Here is a 24,784-nt window from a genome sequence, read left to right as displayed (position 1 = left end):
ATGGTCGCAGTCAACAGTTTCATGGTTTACTTTACGGAAAAATTTAAAGCTGTATAGATTCCAATGGTTAGACCGTGAGCGTGTATAGAAAATATAACGTCGACCAAACATTTCCTTAATTTTACTTACTTAAAAGTTTTAAAATACTTTAAATGCGTTGTTACTAGTGTAAGTAATCCCGTCATTTTGCATTTTGATTTACTTTAATATCACTCCATCCTTGATAGTTATATCCCCCAAATCGTAACCAAGTATTCACTATAATGTGTGTGAGGTGACTCAATTATCAGGTGTTTCTCACGATTATTTTAACCTATATCTTATCTATGGAAAAGGCATAAAACACCAATTGCGCAATTCTGACACAAGTTCGCAAAGCAACAACATCCATTCTCTGGTGGGACTATAATCTAACAATCCACACTGTTTTCAAAATCACATATATGGTTGAACCCTTTTAGCTGGAACTTGCTTGGTTCCATTTTTGCGGTCCTACTATACACTGCAAAGCCTAGCAAAGTCAAGCAAAGTCATTTTTTTCTAACAAAGTAAGTTAAAGTAGCACTTATAATCGTTATTTAATCCCGAAAAGATGACTTTGTCATATAAATGTGTGAACGAGAATAAGGCATATTTGCATGATATCTGCATGATACAATATCTGAGTCAAGTAAATTGAAGCAAAGTCAGTTTTATTTTGTACAAAGTCAATGAATTAGCACGCATAAGTAACATTCAAATACAAAATGATGTCTTTGTTGAATGAATGACTTTATGAGAACTAAAATACGGCATACTTGCACGATACAATTTCTAATCCAATAAATAAAAATAAATAAAAATAAAACTGACTTTGCTTGACTTTGCTAGGCTTTGCTTGAATTTGCTAGGCTTTGCAGTGTTTAGTAGGACCCCCATTTTTGAGTTGGCTCGAACTGGATGTAAAGGAACAGCTTCGTCATACTGAAGGTATTCATTTTCGCTTTGCTTGCATTATCTGAGGCGCAAGGTATTTTTGCCGGTCCATGGGAGTTTGAGCCAACGGCATTTATCACTTCTAGTGATACAATCGTGTACTATTTTTTTGACCTTCTTATATTCTATTTATGCATGGGTTAAAATGATTGATTTACTTAGCAGTCTTCCCTAAACATGCAAATGATTGATTTACATAGCAGTCTTCCCCAAACATGCCGATCAGCCAGACATGTTTCAGTCATCGAAATTAGACGTTTGGATGAACAAGCCCGAATTCTTATACTATTGCATGGAATCATATTTATGAACAAGCCCTGCTATATAAAATTCAGAATTTGGGCAAGCCCGGAAGACATTTTACCAGTGCAGGGCTTGAGGGCTTGTGCTAATTTTGACCACTGATGTTTGGCAAGTTTTGTACGGATCTTGCAGGCTCTTTTGTAAATGACAATCTGGATGACCGACATATTTTGAGGTGAAAAGGTAACTAAAAGCAAAATGTCTGTAAAAGCTGTTTGCTGATTATTTGCCCTTAAAAAGCTGTAGTTAGTCCATCCCATATTGATATTTGATGTCACATAACATCTCAAAAAGTCGGCCATTTCCATTTATATGAAATCATGATGTTCATTACAGGGAATAAACGAGTAAATACGATGCAACTGTTAAGGGGCATTTTATTACAACTGTTTTTATTCATTCTTGGTTTGCAACAAGGCACAATCAAAATCGTCAGCACTCGGTATGCCTTGTCTTCATTCAGTAGTGTAACTTAATGCAGATGACCTCTTCAGTGGTTGGTGGAATTACCGGAAAGCCGAAAAACACCTAAATGGCGGCGGTGTTGAAATATTTGTTTGCGAGAATAAGTGTGTTTAATTTTACCAACAAGTTCATGTAGTGTTTATATGATTGTTTTTGTGAATTAAATCAGGTAAGCATTAAAACCAGTTGATACAAAAAAAAATTAGGACAGGCAAATATTTTTTTCGGACAGGTAAAAACTTCCAACATGCCGGCAGATTTTACAATAACGGGAAAACTTACTTAGGCCTTCTTATGCATGCAATGCAAGACATCGGAGAAAATGTCATAGGGATAAATTAAAGCGAAATTATAAAATGTTTGTTTCATTTGGAATACAATTTGTTTCATTTTGGAATACAACACAAGCGATTCCTCACTGCCATTCTGATTTATGGATTTAAAGCAATCATCGAACATTGACATTGTTTTGATGTTTTAATGTTTAAGAGTATTGAGATTAATTTGAGTTTATGTCCTATTAAAGGTCGTTGATGTTGGTAACCTATATAGGTCATAAAATGAAAAAAATAATTGATGCTAGTAAAAACCACAAGTCACAATGAATACCTGACGTTGGTAACCTATATAGGTCATAAAATGAAAAAACTAATTGATGCCTGTAAAAACCACAAGTCATAATGAATACCTGACATTAATTGTCGCATTATATTGTTTGAACTATAATGCATTATGTAAGCATCTAATTACATGTATGATAAATAATGCCAATGTTAGGATTAAGTTGTGTATCTTTTCAAATTTAAGGTAAATAGATAATACATGTATGCTATTTATGGTACAAACAAATGATAGGATATACTCTGACTAGATATATGTCATAAAGTATTGATTTTCAAGCAAAAAGACAATTCCTGGTTATTTTTATAACAGTAAATTGGGTTATCCATAAACCTCCATTTGTATGAGTTGTTGCAATCACTTGTTTATGCCCAGGTACAAAGCTAGGTCAAAATCACATTCTTTGTGATGTTAAAATGTTTTTGACGAGCCCTCAGTGGCGGTTCCATGTGCTTGCGTAGTGTGTGTTAGTGAGCGTGTGTGTTAGTGTGTCTGTCTTGATTGAATTTGGTGGAGCTCTATCTTGATTTGCATAATGAGGTTGACCATGATGAGTCAGCATGTCACGCGTATGACCCTGGACCTCACAGGTCAAGGTCAAAGGTTGAAAGAATCCTTGTCCAGGTTGTATTTTTACCATTTGTTTTAGGATTTTCAAAAAAACTTGCATGGAAGGTTCATCATGATGAGTTGGCGTGTGGCACAAGACCCATGACTGTGCCTTAAAGGTCAAGGTCATGGTAGAAGGTCAAAGGTTGAAATGATCCCTTGTCCAGGCTGTATCTTGTCCATGCATTATAGGATTTCAATAATTTACCATGTTGGTTTACTATTATGAGGCAACATGTCACAAATAAGACCCTGGTCTGTACCTCAGAGGTCAATTTTAAAGGTCAAAGGTTGAAATGTTCCTTGTCCAGGCTGTATTTTATGGTAGGATCCAAGGAAAAAAGATGAGGCAGCATGTTTGGCACAAAACCCAGGTCTGTACAGGTTGAAATGATCCTTGTTTGTGCTGTAACTTGACCATTTATAATAGAATTTCAAAACAACTTGAAGGTTCACAATTATGAGGCTGTGTATCATGCACAAGACCTAAGTCTGTATCTCAAAGATCAAGCATGGTCATACTTAGAGGTCAAAATGAGTTCTGTGGGCTGTATCTTTACCATGTATTATAGTGTTTTTTTAAAACTTTCCATAGAGGTTCACCATGCTGAGGTGCAGGTACACATATTGTTAAACACCATGTCATTCTGTGTTGCATTTGCATAGGAAAGCATTATATCTGTATCAAAGGCTCTTTGAATTGGCTCGACTAGTCATCATTTGATGTCTTAAAATGTTAAAAACATGTAAAGTACAAGTTCTTATCAAGAGAACATTTAGACTATATTATATTGCAATAAAGATTGTATGTTAACCTCATTATAAACACTGTAAAATTCCTGTAACTTCCATGTGGAATATTGATTACTTACGTTCTGTTTTGACAAATTATGATGACATTGACATTTGTGATTTCTTGGAATACGGTTTTCCTGTAGGTTATGATAAATTGGAGCTTCCGGTCTCTGACCTACGGAATCACAAAGGTGTTATTGACTATCCGTCTCATGTTGACAAATTTATAAACACAGAGTTAGACTACGGTGCCTTACTTGGCCCATTCGACGACAATCCTCTCTGTTGCAATATGACTGTTTCACCTTTGAACACTGTTGAAAAGGATGAAAATTCACGTCGTGTTATTGTGGACCTGAGTTGGCCAAACAAGACATCCATTAATGATGGAATTTCGAAGGACATTTACCTTGGTGAGCAGACTTCACTTTGTTTCCTATCGGTGGACTCTTTAATCGTCATTCTGTTGCGGAAAGGACACGGTGCATTATTGTTTAAGACGGATTTAAAAAGAGCCTACCGCCAAATTCCAGTTGATCCTGGAGATATGCATTTGTTAGCATTTCTTTGGAATGGGCAATATTATATTGACACCCGTCTTCCTTTTGGACTTCGTTCTGCAGCTTACATTTGTCAGAGCGTAACTGACATGATAACTTATATTTTGCATTTGCATGGTGTTTCCGCTATCTTGACGACTTTGGAGGTGTGGAGACGCCGGATCAGGCTACAGCTTCCTTTGACGTCCTCAATCGCACGTTCCGTAAAATTGGAGTTGAGGAGAACTTCAAGAAGGCGTGCGCCCTGTCCCCGTGTATGGTTTTCCTTGGCGTCTTGGTGGACGCTGCTCTTCTGCAACTCAGGATTACGGATTGCCACTTGTTGGAGATTTTGCAGCTTCTTCCTATTTGGTTGGACCGGAAACGAGCATCTAGACGACAAATGCAATCTTTAGTAGGAAAACTCATATTGTAGGAAAGTGTGTTAAGCCAAGTCGTATTTTTATTTCTAGAATTCTTATTGTGTTAAGAAGTGTACAAAAAGCAGAGTACAAAGTGGAATTGAATAGTGAATTCAGAAAAGATGTTAAGTGGTGGTTTAACTTCGTACGTCAGTACAATGGTTTCTGCTATATAAGTACAAGCTTGGTCACAACCTGATGTAGTTTTATCTTGTGACACCTGTCTTGGAGGAATCGGTGGTATATGTGGAAAGGAGTTTTTTCACCGCACTATTCCTGCTTTCATTTTGGATAAAAAGATGACTATTGTGCATTACGAATGTTTAGCGGTGTTAATTTGTATTAAATCATGGTGCTCAAGATGGAATGGCAAGAAGATCACGATCTTCTGTGACAACAAAGCTATGTGTTGTGTTATTAATTCTGGAAGAACAAGGGATGATTTTCTTTTGTGTTGTATAAGAGAAATAGCCTTTCTTGCGTGTACGAAGGAGTTTGAAATTCGAGCGCTCCATCTCACATCAGAGGATAACGGTCTGGCGGATCTGCTATCCCGCTGGCCGCTTGATGACTCATTCTTTTCGTAGAAGGGGGGCTACATTTTATTTTAATGTTGGAGTCCCTGGAGAAATTGTTAAGCTTTTTGGAAACTGGAGCTCTGATTGTTACTTAAGGTACTTACGGATCTCTACTGACCTCCTTGATGCAGGCTGCTTCTAATGTTTCTAATGCGTTAAATAAATTTAAATTTGGCTGTTTTTGGGCATTTGGCCGCGACGTATTATTTTTTCTGTCTAAAGACTTACTTGTATAATATTTATTTTACTGGCGTCGCGGCCATTCTCTGCAAATTATTATTTATTTATTAAATGTTATATAATGTCTTGTCTTGTCTTTTTCTTAACGATTAATTTACCACATTTTAGCCTAAAATGTTATAATTATAGGAACTACTTTTATGCGCAGTCACCCATAGTCGCTTAGGTGTTAATCCGATCTCGTCATTGTTCAGTTTAATTTCGTCCTGTCCAGACGTCCAGTATTTGACTTAAAAAACCCCATCCATCCCTCCCTTATACTTATTATTACCAATATTAGTTTGTTTGTGTTAGTTTGCAATTTTCATGTATTATTAAATGCCTTGTTGAATGTATTACGGGCATTTGGCCGTGAAGTATTAGTTTTTCTGTCTAAAGACTTACATGTATAATATTTATTTTACTGGCGTCGCGGCCATTCTCGGCAAATTTTTATTTATTTATAAAATGTTATATAATGTCTTGTATTGTCTTTGTCTTTTGGAGTAACAATTAATTATTGTATGTTTTAGAAGGGAGTATTATAATTGACTACAGGTTGTAGTTACAAACCTAAGATAGGGACTGTCAAGAGTCTTCTGTTGAGGTTAATCAATTGTGTAATATATTATGACTAGTGTCAGAGTGTTTTCATCTAGCCTATTTGATGAAAAATACTGAAAAAACACCTACCAGGTGTTTCACCTTATGCTGATGAGCTGAACACCACAAAAGTTTGCATTTCCCATGCACCATGCATTGCTGCTTTTGAAATTTAATGTCAAACAAATGATATATCTAATACGTATTCATGACTCATAATTTTTCAGTGATCTAGTGATGTCCAATAAAAAAATTAATTGATCAGTAAAAATATTAACAAAATTTGCTTTGTTTTAAAGTCAGATACGGTTAATGGACAGAAAGACCTAAAGAAATCCCCGCCCCCACTTCCTTGAAGAAGGGGGTGATACAGATCAGAGACTAATATGACACATGAAAAGTTACATGGCCAAGTGCTGGCAATGAAAACATATTGTTATGACCAACAGATGATCCCTGAGATTGATTTTTAGGTAATGGTGACCTTGAACACAAAAAACTTGTCTGATTGATAACTATTGTATGCTTAGACATACAGTTCTCAAACTTGGTAGGTAGGTTGGTCATGACCAGCAGGAAACACTATGTGTCAAAGGTCATGGTCATGGTAAAACATAAAAAGATAACATGTACCAACCTTTTTGTGTGTAACATATTTCAATTGAAATGATACTAAAAACCTGACGATATTAAGACTTCACATTAAGTCACTTTCTGCTTGCCATGGTTCATAAGCTTTCAGTTTTGAATAGAAAGAAGTTTCTGCTTTTATTGTTGATTTTGAACTTTTCAGAGGCCATCGATGTTCTGGCATTTTTAGACAAAAAGAATTGGACAATTGGGCTTGGTTTGATCACTACCGATAAGAACTTTAGCTTGTGGTAGAGAACTGCAAACAGACCAGGTATGTACCGCTTAATGCCATTGCCAGATCCTTTTTTGTTTCACCAATCCACTGATACTTATTTAGCGAGACAAGAGAATGGTTTATTGCGATATAGGTCTGGTCCCTCACACAAGAATATAAGTGAACACATTTAAAATACAGTTTTTGTGTGCACATATAACAATAATCAATATTTCCACAGTTTAAACAACTTTTGCATTATTTACAATAATAATTATTCTTTTCTATAGACTAATGCAGAGTAAATATAACATGCTAAATGTTTAACATAGGTATCATTCCAGCTTGACATCAAAATATAAAAAATCATGATTGCTGGATTCTGAACAAACTTATATGGAATGAATGCAGACCCTATATCGTTAAACATTGGACATATCCGTGTAAAATGATATTCTGTTTAAACTTGATTTAAATAACAAACTTTGCAATATCTTTCATTCCGTTGGATATTATTATACCCACCTATTCCTAATTCAAGCTTCTGGTGACCGGAACTTAATTGTGCCCAACAGTGACTGTATTTCCGTATAGTCAAAATATCAAGGTATGGCTCTTGCTCATAGTTAGATTTAATTTGTTTATACAGTTCAAGTTTTGGAGACTGTCTAACAGTTTTTCTCTATGAGCGTACATTCTGGTCTTTGAGACATAGTGTGAAGTTGTTAATGAAATCATTTAGTAGTGATACACCTTGGTTAAACCAAACATAGCCAACATATATTTATAAACAAAAATATCCTTACATAACTACTTTTCTAGCATCTTTGTGAAATATTTCCACATTTTTTTAGCCTTATGCAGCTTTCAGTTAACCAATTTTGAGGCCTATTTTTTTTACACAAAATATGATAAGGTTTTTATTTAAAAATAAAATCATCAAAATTTTCTCTAATTATCAAATTTGACCTCTAGTTATTTTTTTCCCCATCAGACTTAACATTTTTGTGCACCAAAGGGATTTTTGTATTTGTAGAGAATCATGTGTAACATTAATAGGAGCTAAATCTAGAGCTACCTGACATGTAAATATCTGGACCAATAGTAGTCATGCAAATCAATCTTTTGGATGAACAAGCCTGAATTCTTACAATACTTTTTGGCATAAAAAATTGTAACATGCTCTGTTATAGTTGTAAAAGGCATGAAATTTTTGACCAGTACAAGGCTTGCTTATAATCTCTGTGCAACAATCACATTCGCCATTCAAGAAATGTTAAAGGGGTATCTTAAGATGCTATGAGTTTTAAGAAAACAGGATTTATTATTGTTTTACCTGCAATGGATGGACGGGCAGGCGAAGTCCAGTATGTTGTCTGCTCAATAACTTAAAAAGCCTTTTCCAACCTTCACCAAATTGGTCAGAAAGTGTATTTACATAATATCATTGACAAGTTTCATTACCAGCCATATCGTTCTAGTCACTCAAGAGTTATCACCCTTTAATTACAGAATTTACCTCAAATCATTCTTGTCCCATCAATAACTTTTGAAACCTTTGTCCAATCATCACCAAATTTACTCAGAATGTGTATGGGCATAATATCACGGCTGAATTTGATAAATAGCCTTATCGCTATTGTCACTCGAAAGTTATTGCCCAGTAATTATAGAAGTTATCTAAAATTGTTCTTGTCCGATCAATAACTATAGAAGCCTCTGTCTAATCATTACCAAATTTGGTCAGAATGTGTATGGGCATAACATATCGGATAGATTTGATAAATAGCTTTATCACCCTTGTCACTCCAAAATTATTGCCCTTAAATTATAAAAGTTATCTAAAAAATTTCTTGTCCGCTCAATATCTATAGAAGCCTTTGTCTAATCATCACCAAATTTTATTAAAATGTGTATGTGTATGGGTAGAATAACGTGGTTAGGTTCGGTAACCAGCCATATTGCTTCAGTATTGACCTTTGAATTAGCAAAAATATATTTACAGTGTTTATCTTCTAAATTTGGCTTTAGGTTCAACCACTTGTCACCAAACTTGGTTTGCTAGAAGAAGGACTAGTGTCTTTTGTGACATTTGGTGCTCATGTTAGAATTGTGAATGGCGGTGAATCCAAACTTTCTTAACTAATGTACTTTTAGATTATTATGGAGTGTGAGGATGGACCTCTGTGTGTTTGTGTGGGTCGACCAGCTGCCACTGGTAAACGAAAGAAACCACCTGGCAGAAAAAGGAGAAGAAAAAAGGCAAGGGGCTCCAATGCATCAGACAAGATGACAGATAGTGATGCACTGCTTTTAGATATAGAAACAGCTAGGAAGGATTTAACTTTTTTGAACCAATCAGATCAATCAAAGGAAACTGATAATGCTGTTGAAATTGAAGGCAGAAGAAGAGATAGGACTCGATTCAATGATAGACTTAAAGGATTAAAATTATCAGAAATATGTGCCAGTCCAGTTTATATTCCACAAATTAGTAGACTTCTTGAGGATTCCATTGAGGCTGACCCAAAGCCAGTTGATGACCTGCCTGTTGAGGATCCTGATCTTCCAGATTCCTCTCCAAAAACAGATAATGTATACGAATTGGAGGAGGAGGATGACAATGATGAAGATCTCCCTGATGTCCTTACCCCAGTTAAACCAGATGTATCCGGTATGCTTTATATTAAACCTTTATGCATTTACAATTCCTGTTAGTGTTGATATGTTCAATTTACAAAACAGTAATGGTTTTGGAATTATGAAAGTGTTTTTAACCAGGTTTTCAACGAAAATCGGGTTAATAGAATGAGGTTGTCGTTGGGCGGGCGGGCGGACGGGCGGGCGTCAAACATTGGTTTCTGTTCAATAACTTTAGTTAGCATTGATAGATATTGATGAAACTTGGTGTGTAGGTAGCTTATGGGAAGAGCTAGCCTGGGATTGCTTTTGAGGGGGGTGGGGCTATGGTCAAGGTCACTGTTACTAAAAACAGAAAAATGGTTTCTGCCCAATAACTTTAGTTAGCATTGACAGATATTGATGAAACTTGGTGTGTAGGTAGCTTACCGGTATGTACAGAGCTAGCTTAGGATTGCTTTTGAGGGGGGTGGGGCTAAGGTCAAGGTTGCATGTTACTAAAAATAGAAAAATGGTTTCTGCCCAATAACTAAAGTTAGGATTGATAGATATTGACGAAAGTTGGTGTGTAGGTAGCTTATGTGAAGAGCTAGCTTGGGATTGCTATTGAGGGGGGAGGAGCTAAGGTCAAGGTCACTGTAACTTAAAATAGAAAAATGGTTTCTGCCCAATAACTTTAGTTAGCTTTGACCGATATTGATGAAACTTGGTGTGTAAGTTGCTTATGTGAAGAGCTAGCTTGGGATTGCTTTTGAGTGGGGAGGGGCTACGGTCAAGGTCACTATTACTTAAAATAGAAAAATGGTCAAGGTCACTGTTACTTAAAATAGAAAAAATGGTTTCTGCCCAATAACTTTAGTTAGCATTGACCGATATTGATGAAACTTGGTGTGTAAGTTGCTTACGTACAGAGCTAGCTTGGGATTGCTTTTGAGGGTGGTGGGGCTAAGGTCAAGCTCGCCTGTTACTAAAAATAGAAAAATGGTTTCTGCCCAATAACATAAGTTAGCATTGATAGATATTGACGAAACTTAGTGTGTAGGTAGCTTATGTGAAGAGCTAGCTTGGAATTGCTTTTGAGTGGGGAGGGGCTAAGGTCAAGGTCACTATTACTATAAATAGAAAAATGGTTTCCGCCCAATAACTTTAGTTAGGATTGACAGATATTGATGAAACTTGGTGTGTTGGTAGCATGTGAAGAGCTAGCTTGGGATTGCTTTTGAGTGGGGAGGGGCTACAGTCAATGTCACTGTTACTTGAAATAGAAAAATGTTTTTTTGCCAAATAACTTTTGATAGCATTGATAGATATTGATTAAACTTGGTGTGTGGGTAGCTTATGTAAAGAGCTAGCTTGGGATTGCTTTTGAGGGGGTGGGGCTAAGGTCAAGGTCACTGTTACTAAAAATTTAAAAATGGTGTCCGCCCAATCACTTTAGTTAGCATTGATAGATATTGATAAAACTTGGTGTGTAGGTAGCTTATGTACAGAGCTAGCTTGGGATTGCTTTTGAGGGGGGTGGAGCTAAGGTCAAGGTCACTGTTACTAAAAATAGAAAAATGGTTTTTGCCCAATAACTTTAGTTAGGATTGATAGATATTGACGAAATTTAGTGTGTAGGTAGTAGTAGCTTATGTGAAGAGCAAGCTTGGAATTTCTTTTGAGGAGGGTGGGGTCAAGGTCACTGTTACTAAAAATAGAAAAATGGTTTCTGCCCAATAACTTTAGTAAGCATTGATAGATATTGATGAAACTTAGAGCGAAGGTAGCTTATGTGAAGAGCTAGCTTGGGAGGTGGGGTCAAGGTCACTGTTCCTAAAAATAGAAAAATGTTTTTCTGCCCAACAACTTAGTTAGAATTGATGGATAGTGATGAATCTTAGTGTGAATATAGCTTATATGAAGCTGCAGATTGAACTTGCTCATACAACAAATTAATTGGCTATAATTTCTGATTGCCCATAACAAAAACCTGGTTTCTTCGCATTGCAGCGCTTCTAGTTTTGCTTGTTATCTTAATTTGTAAGTGTTACAAACTTACAAGTGATCCAATCATAACTTCAATTTTTGACTTTTTAAGCTCAAGATTTCCAAGAAGGTCATTTGGTGTGGGTGAAAAGAAGGCCATGCATGTTCTTACCTGCACTGGTATGGACTATTGTTTTGTTGACATGATGATGATGTCATACTTATGAACCTATACTTAAAGCCTAAATAAAGGCTAAATAAGGAAAATTTTAGCCATTGTTATCTTATGTATTAAGGTTGATAAAGTGCGATACAGTAAATGTTTTATAACCTGTCTCAGGGTTTTCCGTTCATTTTTGGCTCAACTATTCAAAGACAAGTAGAGCTATACTTCTCCTCCAGTGTCTGTGGTGGTATATGTATCATCATCACACCTTGGTTACGGTTTTGCATGTCAGCACCTTTAAGTCATTATCTCACCTATTGCATTGAAACTTAAGATATTTGTTCCAAATTAGCCAACTTACTTCATTAATAGTAATATAACACTCCTTTGACTATAATGCAAATTATAGGCCTTTAATATTTGACAAAGAAATTCTGATTAAGGATTTGCATGTAAGCACACATAGATAAATATCTCAGCAACTACTTGATGTATTGCAGTAAGATTTATATAATATGATAACTCACAACAACCACCAACCTTCTTGAATTATCAAGTAAAATATCTGTATTTTGCATATAATGCAGATAATGGCCCTTCATTATTCAACATAAAGATTCTTGGTAAGGTTTTGCATTTAACCACATTTAAGTGCATATCTCAGCAAAAAAATCACATATTGCAAAAATTGAACCTTCATGAAAGGCCTCCCAACCATTCAACCTTTTTAATTAATATTTGAAGAGAACTCTTATCTTTCATAAAATATAGATTTATTATTACCGTAGGCTTAGAAATTCTGGTTTTGCACGTAAGCACGTCATATAAGTAAATAACTCAGCGACTACTTCATGTGTTGCAATTGAGTATGATTAGTCTATATCTTGCATATGTTGCAAAGTTTGCCCCTCAATTATTTGACTGAGAAACTCCAGTTAAGGTTTTGCATGTAATTTTAATTTTACTTTGAATCATGCATGTTTCACCAAAGCTTTGCTATCCTTAAACTTGAAAGTGGCTTTGAGTGGCGTAATAGTGGAGCACGCTGTCTCCATTTTACCTGATTGTCCTGTATTTCATGTATTTGAATGTAAAAAATAGATTATGGCATTAATCCTCCCGATTATACAGGTGATGCAAGTGAACAAGATGGGCCTGAGAGTAGAACTTTTTAACGAGAAGCAGGAGAAGTAAGTGTATTTATGTCAGCTGATAGAATGATGTACTTTATTTATCACAACATCTCCAGAAATTTGTTTCTAATTATGTATTAAAGCCTTTTCATTTTCTGTTCCTCATATTGTATTCATGCTGAATCACATTCATTAATTGTGGGTACATATACCATATACTTTATGCTGTTTTTTGAGGAAAACACACAACTGTGGCTTGAATAGTTATACCAATTTTAGACTGAAAAATATCAATAAAAGACAAGCGATGGCATCTGGTTTTGGTACTCTCGGTAAAATATTCATGGTAAGTTATTGAGTGACAATTTGTTTGGCGTACATTAGCATGTGACCTCTGTCATGTTGCAGGGTCTCCTTATCCTACCGAAACAAGAAAAATCTGCTGCCTTACCACCCAGCCAAAAGAGAAATACTGGTATGTAATTAATAATTAACTACACATTTTATAAGCATTGTATAATGTTAAAAACATAATTTTTTCCATTGCTTGTTTTGCAAACAGTTCTGTATTAACAATAAAACAAATTTTAAGCAAATTTGTTCATTGTAGGCTCTAATTTTTGGCCTTTGTTACATAGTAATTATAGCACAAGTGATATACATGTACTTTTCATAAAACAGTTTTTCATGGTGAATAGGATTCAACAGCTTTCAGATTGCGCCTCAGTTTCTGTTTTACATTAACAAATTTAGTAGTATTGTACGTGTGTATAAAAAAATAAACAGCTTTAAACCGAATTATGAAATAGACTTTTGTGCTTAGATGAATATTGAATAGTTAACCCTGTTGTTCACAGAAGAGTATTGAAAGCCTCCCCAAGGCAGACCAGGAGTATTTTAAGACATGTGTACATCGCGTCAATGACTTTCTAATGCAGCGGGAGCGAGACAGAATTCCTACTTCTCATCAATTGTCTTGTGACACTAGCACAACAGGTAAATACAGCCCCCAAACCAACTATTTTTTACTAACAGTTTGAGAAAAGAATAAATTTTATATTGGGGATAAGTGTTTGTTTCAGTAAGATATCACCTTTATTTAGTATGCATCCCAAAAGAGGTTCAAATTCATCACTTTATTTGAGGCAAAGTGATTGTAGAGGTTCATAGTTGTACACAGTTCTAATAATTTAATAAGCAGCAGCCTTATTCTTATCATTTCTTTACTGGTTCAGTTAGTAGTCCTTCCACTTTCGATAAGAGTTCTGCGATTTCACTTTGGTATTGTTCTTTGTCTGCAACAAAATTTGCTATTAACCCTTTGCATGCTGGGTAAATTGTCGTCTGCTCTAAAATGTCGTCTGGTTTATTCTAAATTTCTTTCAATTTACTTAAAAATTTGGGGATATATTGACTGAGTGGCAAACAGCTTGGAACCTGACCAGGCGCCGAGTTACTCGGCGTCTGGTCTGGTTCCAAGCTGTTTGCAAAGCCTTTAAAATCGCCATCAGCAGCCTAAGGGTTAAGTTTACCTTGTTGTTTGAATTTAGCTTGGTCATTCTCAGATTTCTCTTTTAGAAATTCAGTCACCGTTGTCAGCCATGGAATCATCCATTGAAATCTCATCATTTATCTCATTACAACAACAGTGTAATTCCTCTTCGTATTAAATATGGAGGAAAGGGGACTTGGGGAACATATAAAGAACTCTTTAAGATGCCATGGTAAAAAGGTTAATTTCACACTTTTCCACATTCAATTCAGGGGATTTAAAATTCCGTATTAATCTGGATTTAGTGGCTCCATTGACACTTTTGAGGTTGATGTAAATTTGATGAGTTTTTTCAGGGGGTGGTGGTGGGGGAGGGGCTGTATGAACCCCTGCAAACCCTGTTGAACAATTTCGAATAAATTGCAGGCAGATATAATATTGGGTATGCCAAACAAGTTTGCATAATAAGCTGACATACACTAAAATGAGTTTGCACTATATCTACAATTCATATTTTGTTTGCTTTATGTCAGTAGAATTAAAGCCAGATGGCTGCCCACTTGACGACAGCCCCTATCCAGAAGCAGAGTGTGATGCCTCTGAGTCGGCATCTGAGGGAGATGGGCAGGAAGAGGCCCCGGGGAGGAAGGGCAAGACCCGTGAACCTAGGCCCAAGGACATACTCTCTAAGAAGGGGGAGGAGAGGTACGGAATGATCAGTTCAGACCTCAGGATTTAAGAATGTTGGTAATTGTTATCACAATTTATTGCAAGATCACTGATGAGTTAGAGAAAACTTTTAAACTCAATTTTCATGCAGATATATTCGTAGACATTCTTCCAAATTTATGTGTAATAGCGCTTTTGAATAAGACAGACTTAACATGCAAAGATATGTGTGGTTACACGATGTTTGTGGGTTTTTTAAGGTTGCAGAAAATAAAAGAGAAGAATGAAAATCTTTTGCAGTTCCTATTGTCTGAAAAAATGAAGGTAAGACTGATGCAGGTTGTGTAACTTTTGAATACTCATACAGTCCATTTAGACTTGAAAATGAAGTGTAATTGCAAAAGGTTGCAAGTTCAAACTGAACAATGGCCACTTTCCCATGGCCTCATAATAGACACCAACGTGGGTTTTTTAACTAATAAAATAATGACATTGCAAGTTATATGCCAGGTTATGGGGCTTGCCTGCAATGCCGTGTTTTATTTGTTATATCATACCCAATTGTTGGTTTCAGTCAAGGCTAACATTCATTTCACACTTTAAATCAAATTTCAATTTGACAGCTTTTCATTTGTATAATTTCATGATTTATATTTAACTCCCAAGCAAAGAAGATTAACATGAATTTGTATTGAGCTTTGAAAGGTCACTGCAATCTTTACTAATGCTTGTAATATAAACTGACCTCATTGCAAGTTAAGCTTGCATTTTCTTTGTGAATATGTTGGACATGGAGTTCCATTGTTTCACTTTAAATACCGTTTTCCTACAAACTGTACTTTGTCATGTCAAGTTGCTTTAAACAAGTTATGAAAAAAAAAAAAACACATACACTTGGAAGCCCTTTCATTTCAAAGATCACAACCTGACTATTGCATTAATATTTAAGCCCGCAATAAAGGGTGGTATGTCTTCGTGGTATGTCTTCTCAATGAAGCTATAAAAGAAAGTAAATGAATGAAGTTAGACCAAAATGGCTGACTATTACAAGGCTGGTTTAAGTTGAGAAGCTTTATAGATAGCCGTATAGATTTTCTGTTACATTTTGACTCTAACTGTCTCATGTACATATAGGTTTTCTGATCTTGTTGCATGTTCTCTCTCTCTCTTTTTATGAAGGTACGTCTAAAAATGATCCTCAGAGGAAAACAGCCCAGTACACTACATGATATCTACACCAGTGGTTCAATGAAAGAGAGAAAAAAGATAATGTATCGAGGTTTTGGGCCTATCGAAAATGAGGATCAGGTATTAAAGTGTGATGTATATAAATATTGTATAAGTTGGTTGATATGTCAGATTGTATGACTTGTATTAAGTGAATATCACACAAGAATGAAAGTCAAGGGCGATGCTGCATCTATGTTAGAAATGAAAAGTAATGCAAACCCACAGATCAACCAAGTAACATAGTATTGCATTTACTATATAACTGTTTGTTGATGATGAAAATGATAAAAAAAAAAAGCCATAAGTATTATTATAAAGAGTTATGAAGTAACTATATTAGGCCACTTTTGAAGGTTATTTCACCATATTGTTTATGAACAATCAGCATGAACATTTGGTACTTCAGAGGTAAATCATGGCCATTTACCTTTTGAGAGTACCTCAATGCCAACCATTTTAAATAACTATTTTGCTTGTTATTTTTTAAACTGAAGAAAAATAAGAAGAAAATACAAACTGACATTGAAAAGCCGACATTGTTCTGACAATTCGCATAGCATTGTTTCAATGAGAGTGATTAATATTATAAAAATATTGACTGCCTTTTGGGTGACAGTGCATATTGTCTGTGATTCGCTTTATGTTACTGTGTGATTGGAATTCAAAAGCATTGTACCGGTATGTTATCGGTATTTGCAGATTCTGTATAGACAACGTCTATGTTTTTGGTGAATTGATGAATTATAAGACAGAATGATTACAGATATAAAAGATATATCATAGCAAAAATTGCAGAATGTTTATGATATTTTGCTTTGAAGAGTAAACTTATTTCAGAAATATCTGAAATATTTCTGTCTCAGTAACTAGTGGACAGTAGAATTACCTTTTCTGTTGTTTTATAATTAAGCTTGATGAATACCAGTAAAGTAAAAGCATGGTTATGGAATCTTAACAGATTGTCCACCTTGTAAATATAACCATACTTATCTCCTTGTAAATGTAGCAACACTTCTCTTCACTGATAGAACACTTTATATCTGTAACCATACTTCTCTTCACAAATTGACCACCTTGTAAATGTAATAGAACTTCACTTCACAGATTGCCTACCTAGTACATGTAACCATACTTCTCTTTACAGATTGCCTACCTAGTACATGTAACCATACTCCTCTTTACAGATTGCCTACCTTGTAAATGTAGCAACACTTCTCTTCACTGATAGAACACTTTATATCTGTAACCATACTTCTCTTCACAAATTGACCACCTTGTAAATGTAATAGAACTTCACTTCACAGATTGCCTACCTAGTACATGTAACCATACTTCTCTTTACAGATTAACCACCTAGTACATGTAACCATACTTCTCTTTACAGATTGACCACCTAGTACATGTAACAATACTTCTCTTCACAGATTGACCACCTAGTACATGTAACTATACTTCTCTTCACAGATTGACCACCAAGTACATGTAACCATACTTCTCTTCAGAGTTTGCCTACCTAGTACATGTAACCATACTTCTCTTCACTGATTGCCTACCTAGTACATGTAACCATACTTCTCTTCACTGATTGCCTACCTAGTACATGTAACCATACTTCTCTTCACTGATTGCCTACCTAGTACATGTAACCATACTTCTCTTCAGAGTTTGCCTACCTAGTACATGTAACCATACTTCTCTTCACTGATTGCCTACCTAGTACATGTAACCATACTTCTCTTCACAGATTGACCACCAAGTACATGTAACAATACTTCTCTTCACAGATTGACCACCTAGTACATGTAACTATACTTCTCTTCACAGATTCTCTACCTAGTACATAACATCATTCTTCTCTTCACAGATTCTCTACCTAGTACATAACACCATTCTTCTCTTCACAGATTCTCTACCTAGTACATAACACCACTCTACCTAGTACATAACACCATTCTTCTCTTAACTGATTCTCTACCTAGTACATGTAACCATACTTCTCTTCACAGATTCTCTACCTAGTACATAACATCATTCTTCTCTTCACAGATTCTCTACCTAGTACATAACATCATTCTTCTCTTCACAGATTCTCTACCTAGTACATAACATCATTCTTCTCTTCACAGATTCTCTACCTAGTACATAACATCATTCTTCTCTTCACAGATTCTCTACCTAGTACATAACACCATTCTTCTCTTAACTGATTCTCTACCTAGTACATGTAACCATACTTCTCTTCGCAGATTGACCACCTTGTAAAAGTAATACCACTTCTCTTCTCAATCAGACCACCTTCTTAATGTAACCATACTTCTCTTCACAGATTGACCATCTTGTGAATTGCTACCTTGACCTAATCCGACAAATGAAGCTGGACCCCCTAAAATACATAAACTATGTCCTGGATGTTTGGATACCAGAGGTAATAATTTGTCTTTCTCTGATAAGTAATACAACTTCATGTATTACAAAAACATAAGTCATGAAGTATAAGCCTTATGAGGTAATAGTACAATCATTCAGATAATGATTATAAGCATCAGATAATAAGGCTATAGTTACTGCTAGCCTTTAAATTTAAATAAGGTTTGAGGCTTTATGTACTGGTTTTAAAATTTCACATTGTTATACCCCCCGACAAACGAAGTTTGAAGGGGGTGTATTTGAGTCACCCTGTGTTCGGTTTGTCGGTTGGTCAGCCAGTCCGTTGCAATTTACCTTGTCTGGAGCATAACTTAAAAACTACTGGATGGAATTTGATTAAACTTCATACAATGGTAGAGCATTATGAGAGGAAGTGCAGTGTACAATAACCATAACTCTATTCTTGCTTATTACTGAGTTATTGCCCTTTGTTACTTTCTTTTGTTTGGAGTATAACTTGAAAAGTACAGGATGGAATTCATTAGAACTTCATATAATGGTAAAGCACAATGAGAAGAAGTGCAGTGTTCAAGAACCATAACTCTACTTAAGCTAATTACTGAGTTATTGCCCTTTATTTTATTTTTTTGCTGTCAATTTTTTTTCCAGGCAGTGATATATGGACTGACAAAATTAAAGGGCTATGGGAAGAAGAAAGCAGAAGAAATGTTCAACAAAGGTAAGGTACCTTTTTTTTTAAGGACCTTTTGTTTATTGCAAAGATTTATAATATAGCTTGTGTTATGCTCTTATGGAACACAAAAGTCAATATCAGCTTATAAGGTTAAGTAACTATTACAAGGCAGTTATTCAAGTTCATACTCTTTACTGTATCAAATAAAAATGTGTGAAAAGGCAATTTCCAGCTAACTTTCTCTCTTTATGTCATACCAACTAAAACAAAATCATCAGATACAAAAAAATGAACCTGAAAAAAGATTTTATTTACTTTTGCTTATGATGAATACATGTGTCACAAGAACAACGTTCACATATTTCATACATGTATATATAATGAGTATACAAATAACAATAATTTGTTAAGCATAACTTTCAATTACTATCACTATCACTAATTACTATCATGCAATTATGTCCATATGAAAGCTTTATAATTATTTCCAAACCACAATAAAAGGGATAGGGATAAAAAGTACACAGTTTCCCCTAATCACGGCAACAGGCAGAACCCTTGATGGAACCTGGTCAAAATTTGTTCACCAAATAAGGACAAGAGTTCAAGCCTTGATTTGTCTTTGTGCCGTATCTCTCAAACTAAACTGTTTTCTGCCCTTTGTAGGTTTTGACAAACAAATTTTAGTTTGAATATGCAGAGTAAAGGAAGTTTATAAGGTTAATTGGTTTGAACACTAGGGAGTGTCACAGTAGGTGACTGACTTGTTCCCACATTACTGATATTACTGTTAAGGTTTGTAAAGAAAAAAACAACAAAACATTAACTGAATTTTAATGAATATGTTAAACAAAATAGATGGCATTCTTCATTCCTGGGTCAAGTCGGTGTCTGTGAACATTTTCCAGAGATCTTTTGCTAAATGCTAGAATAAATATTGCTTCACTCTGACTCCTTTCCACAATATAATTTGTGGCTATTTAATTGCAGGTGTGCGGCGAACAAAGGAGGAGATACAAGTGATGAGGTACTGCGAGGAGCGTCACCGTGAAAGAGCAATTGACACAATACCCAATCTTGTTCTGCAGCCCACTGGGACATAAAAGAATTATGTTTGTGGCTGGAGATGTAGGGTGTAGTGAGGCAACAAACAACTGGAACAGTTCTGTTCATCACAAGAGGAGCTAGCGTGTTTGCCATGTCTTTAACTGAGGCCCATTTGCTGTTGTTCATAGATAATGCTTGCTTGTTTGACTTGTCTTCAAGCTAGGCCCATTTGCCAATGTTCATGACTTAGGGAGCTAGCATGTTTACCTTGCCCTATGGCTTGGCACATTAGCCAATGATTATGGCGAAAGCTAGTTTGTTTACCTTGTCTTCCTGCTAGGCCTTTTTGCCAATGTCCACGGGTAAATGAGCTAGCTTGTTTACCTTTGCTTTCCTGCTAGGCCCATTTGCCAATGTTCAGGGGTAAATGAGCTAGCTTGTTTACCTTGTCTTCCCACTAGGCCATTTGCCAATGTTCAGGGGTAAATGAGCTAGCTTGTTTACCTTGTCTTCCAACTAGGCCATTTGCCAATGTTCAGGGGTAAAGGAGCTAAATTGTTTACCTTGCCTTGCAGCTTCACCCATTTGCCAATGTCCATGAGTAAATGAGCTAGCTTCTTTACCTTGTCTTCTGACTATGCCATTTTCCAATGTTCATGGGTAAAAGAGCTAGTGTGTTTACCTTGCCTTCCAGCTAGGCCCATTTGCCTGTGTTCATTAGAAGAGAAGCTAACTAGTGTGCCTTGCCTTCCTGCTAGGCCCATTTGCCAATGTCAACGGGTAGATGAGCTAGCTTGTTTACCTTGTCTTCCGACTAGGCCATTTTCCAATGTTCATGGTTAAAGGAGCTAGCTTGTTTACCTTGTCTTCCGACTAGGCCATTTTCCAATGTTCATGGGTAAAGGAGCTAGCTTGTTTACCTTGTCTTCCGACTAGGCCATTTTCCAATGTTCATGGGTAAAAGAGCTGGCTTGTTTACCTTGCCTTCCAGCTAGGCCCATTTGCCTATGTTTATTAGAAGAGAAGCTAACTAGTTTGCCTTGCCTTCTTGCTAGGCCCATTTGCCAATGTTCAGGGGTAAAGGAGCTAACTTGTTTACCTTGCCTTGCAGCTTCACCCAACTGCCAATGTTGATGGGTAAAAGAGCTAGCTTGTTTACCTTGCCTTCCAGCTAGGCCCATTTGCCTATGTTTATTAGAAGAGAAGCTAACTTATTTGCCTTGTCTTTCAGCTAGGCCCATTTGCCTTAGTTAATGTGTTGAAGAGCTAGCTGTTTACCTTGCCTTCAAGCGAGGCCCATTTGCCTAAGTTCATGGGTAAAGTAGCTGGTTTGTTTACCTTGCATTCTGGCTATGCCCATTTGCCTTTGTTAAAGGGTTAAAGACCTAGCTTGTTTTTTTTTGTTGTCTTCCTGCTGGACCCATTTGCCTTTGTTCATGGGAAGAGGAGCTAAGTGATCACCGTACCACTGTCAAACACTTTGGTGCAGTGTGACCTTGGGTTGGTGATCACGGGTACCACTGTCAAACAGTTTGGTGCAGTGTGACCTGGGGTTGGTGATCACGGGTACCACTGTCAAACAGTTTGGTGCATTGTGACCTGGGGTTGGTGATCACGGGTACCACTGTCAAACAGTTTGGTGCAGTGTGACCTGGGGTTGGTGATCACAGGTACCACTGTCAAACAGTTTGGTGCAGTGTGACCTGGGGTTGGTGATCACAGGTACCACTGTCAAACATTTTTGTGCAGTGTGACCTGGGGTTGGTGATCAAGGAAGCTAAAAAAGTGCATTTTACTCATACAACAGTCAGACTAAAATCTGTCTATAATTATTTATGGTCATTATTGATCTCTGTTATTGTACATAAGATGCTTAAAGCAGCTTTCCGGTTCAAATTGTAATTATATCCATGTCTTTCCTGTGTTGATTAATGTCACTCTTGCCTCATACCAGTTGTTTGGTGTTGATGGATCATGTCATTGATATGATAATGTGTATGTTATGGATAAACATTCGCTACTATACATATATCACTGATAAACAGACATTACTACATGTGTGTCACTATTAACATTCGTTACTATATGTTTGTCACTGTTAAAGGGGCTATACTCCGTATGATGAAATAGTGGAAAAAAAAAGAAAATTGTCAAATCTGACATAAACTTGGTATCGATGTGTACAATGCATTGAAACTTACTAACTGAAATACCACATAGTTTACAATTAATTTATTTTTTGCAATGTTTTCGTAATTTTGCATTAAGAAAGATTACTAGGTATGTCTACCTAGTTGAAATTATTCCTTATGCGTGATTGGCTAGTCGATGTTATCACATGATATGACCAAGTCAGGTATATAGCTTAAATATTCCAAGGGTTTAGGGTAAGCCTTCGTAGCACAGTGGATACAACACTGGACTACAATTTTGGTGACATCGGTTCGAACCCAGTCTCCGACTCGATATTTTTATACATTTTGGTATATTTTTTTTTTACAATTTTGATATCAAAGAGTAAAACATTTTGTTAAATAATTGTCCTGAGATTTGTTACAGAAAAAAACTTGTTTTGGTGTCAATCTGGTGAATAGTCCCTTTAAACATTCATATTACCGTAGGAATGTCACTGATAAACATTTGTTACTATATGTATGTCAAAGATAAACATTCATTACTATACGTTTGTCACTGATCAACATTCATTACTTTATGTATGTCACTGATAAACATTCATTACTATACGTATGTCACTGATAAACATTTGTTACTATATTATGTCACTGATAAACATTCGTTACTATACATATGTCACTGATAAACATTCGTTACTACATGATGTCACTGACAAACATTTTATACTAAGCATATGTTATTGATAAACATAAATTTTGTTAGTATGCGTATGTCATTGAAAAATATTTATATCACACTGTCTAACCATATACAATTTACAGTTGCTTTTTTAATTTTATTTTTAAATTTGAAATCAAAGGCAGTAGACAAACAGGCTCATATAATGACAATGAAAATTAAGTTTGATATTATGTCCATTATGATCTGCTGATTTTAAACGAGAACACTTCAAAGGCAACGTTATTTTTTCCACTAGGACATGACTGGTGTTCCGCTTTTAGTTGACTTTAAACAGATTTCGTCATCAAAAATCCATCATAAATACAATTGATATGTGTTTCATTTATGGGTTTTCTAATTGCTAGTAAAATAACTATCATGTGATTATGTTGCTTTCAAGAAAAGTAAAAAATGATCATATATAATATATATACTATAGTCTGTGGAATATATATAAGATACATGTACCTGTTAAAGCTTTGGAACTTTATCATTATTAAGGAGTACGGTACTTTGAATATGACATTTTCAACAGGCTGAACTACTTGAATCAATGCAGATATAATTTTATGAAACTTTTATGTACATATCAATTCAGAGGTTTAACTTTGTAAGTAGTATTAATATAAGTATGTTAGAAAGTTTTATTTATTGTCATTGTTTTGAAGTGTGATTTAGAATCAATGTTTGGCAGCATACTTTTGTATAATATATGACAATTATTTTCTAATTTTGTACTTTTGGTTAACCATATACTTATGGGTGCATAACTTCAAAGTAAACCAAAGAAACTAGCCCCTTTGGGTAAACTGTTTCATCTGAGAAACATGAATCATTATGCAGATGCATTAGGTGAAAAGTGAATAAATAAATCAGATAATATGCATATATATGCAATCATGTTTTCCATTTTATATTTTCAGTATTATTCAATTCACATTCAGATTACAATACTGGATATTTTGGTTAACTTGAGTCTTTAAGCGACCCCATTAACATTTCTGACATCAAATGCTTGTTTCAAAATTTAATGTAGAGCTCAAATGTTAATACTCTGGAGAAAAAAAATGTGTCAGAAACTGCTCTATTTTGCCAAAAGTGTTGGACATGCTTTTGAAAATTGAACTACTATAGGCTTGGATTTACACAAATCTCCCATATAAGTAGTGTATTCATTGTTTGAAAGACCTTTCTATCTTATAGAGGCTGAAAACTGAGAGTACAGTAACTTCTGAAAACTACCTGTATTCATTTTAAAATACTTCATGAAGGCTAGCTCTTTTACCCATGAATATTGTCAACTGTGCATGTAATATTATATGTAAAAAATTGTTTCTTGCATTATTTGACAGCCTATATGCCATGCTTAAGTTACTAAGATTATCAAAACATATTCTAATATCTGCAATAAATCAAAAGCAAAACAATGTATATGTTCTTATGACTGTGTATGTGATATTATAAGACGCCTGGGTATTCAAATGAGCCAAATTTTTCATTACTGTACACTCTCATTCCAGTGTTGCCATGGCAACTTGGATATGAT

At 35.6% G+C, this 24,784-nt stretch overlaps 1 protein-coding gene across 4 annotated transcripts; it reads left to right on the top strand.

Moving 5' to 3' along the window:
- Window positions 1-72: 72 nt before the first annotated feature.
- On the top strand, window positions 73-24,665 carry LOC128227485 (PWWP domain-containing DNA repair factor 3A-like). 4 transcript variants are annotated; one of them, XM_052938083.1, is made up of 14 exons: window positions 73-168; window positions 6,923-7,033; window positions 7,518-7,583; window positions 9,134-9,650; window positions 11,697-11,764; window positions 12,882-12,940; window positions 13,292-13,358; window positions 13,741-13,879; window positions 14,909-15,080; window positions 15,305-15,368; window positions 16,224-16,352; window positions 18,601-18,699; window positions 19,311-19,380; window positions 20,326-24,665. In XM_052938083.1, the coding sequence occupies exons 4-14, from the start codon at window positions 9,140-9,142 to the stop codon at window positions 20,436-20,438; spliced, it is 1,491 nt and encodes a 496-aa protein (XP_052794043.1). In that variant the 5' UTR covers window positions 73-168; window positions 6,923-7,033; window positions 7,518-7,583; window positions 9,134-9,139; the 3' UTR covers window positions 20,439-24,665. The 4 variants fall into 4 exon arrangements, with proteins under 4 accessions (XP_052794043.1, XP_052794046.1, XP_052794042.1 ...); XM_052938086.1 differs by lacking the exon at window positions 7,518-7,583 and having other exon boundaries at window positions 14,912-15,080; XM_052938082.1 differs by lacking the exon at window positions 7,518-7,583.
- Window positions 24,666-24,784: the final 119 nt, after the last annotated feature.

Source organism: Mya arenaria, chromosome 3 (genome assembly GCF_026914265.1).
Source record: "Mya arenaria isolate MELC-2E11 chromosome 3, ASM2691426v1".
Classification (NCBI taxonomy): Eukaryota; Metazoa; Mollusca; class Bivalvia; order Myida; family Myidae; genus Mya; species Mya arenaria.
The sequence above is the reverse complement of the archived record's forward strand: the minus strand, read 5'-3'. Positions and strand labels throughout refer to the sequence as shown.

Bases quoted from the DNA above. Each gene is read 5' to 3' on its own strand.
- LOC128227485 (XM_052938082.1), top strand. From the start codon at position 9,140: ATGGAGTGTGAGGATGGACCTCTGTGTGTTTGTGTGGGTCGACCAGCT. The intron at 15,081-15,304 runs GTACGGAATGAT...GGGTTTTTTAAG, and splicing joins TCTAAGAAGGGGGAGGAGAG to GTTGCAGAAAATAAAAGAGA. The intron at 18,700-19,310 runs GTAATAATTTGT...TTTTTTTTCCAG, and splicing joins TGGATGTTTGGATACCAGAG to GCAGTGATATATGGACTGAC.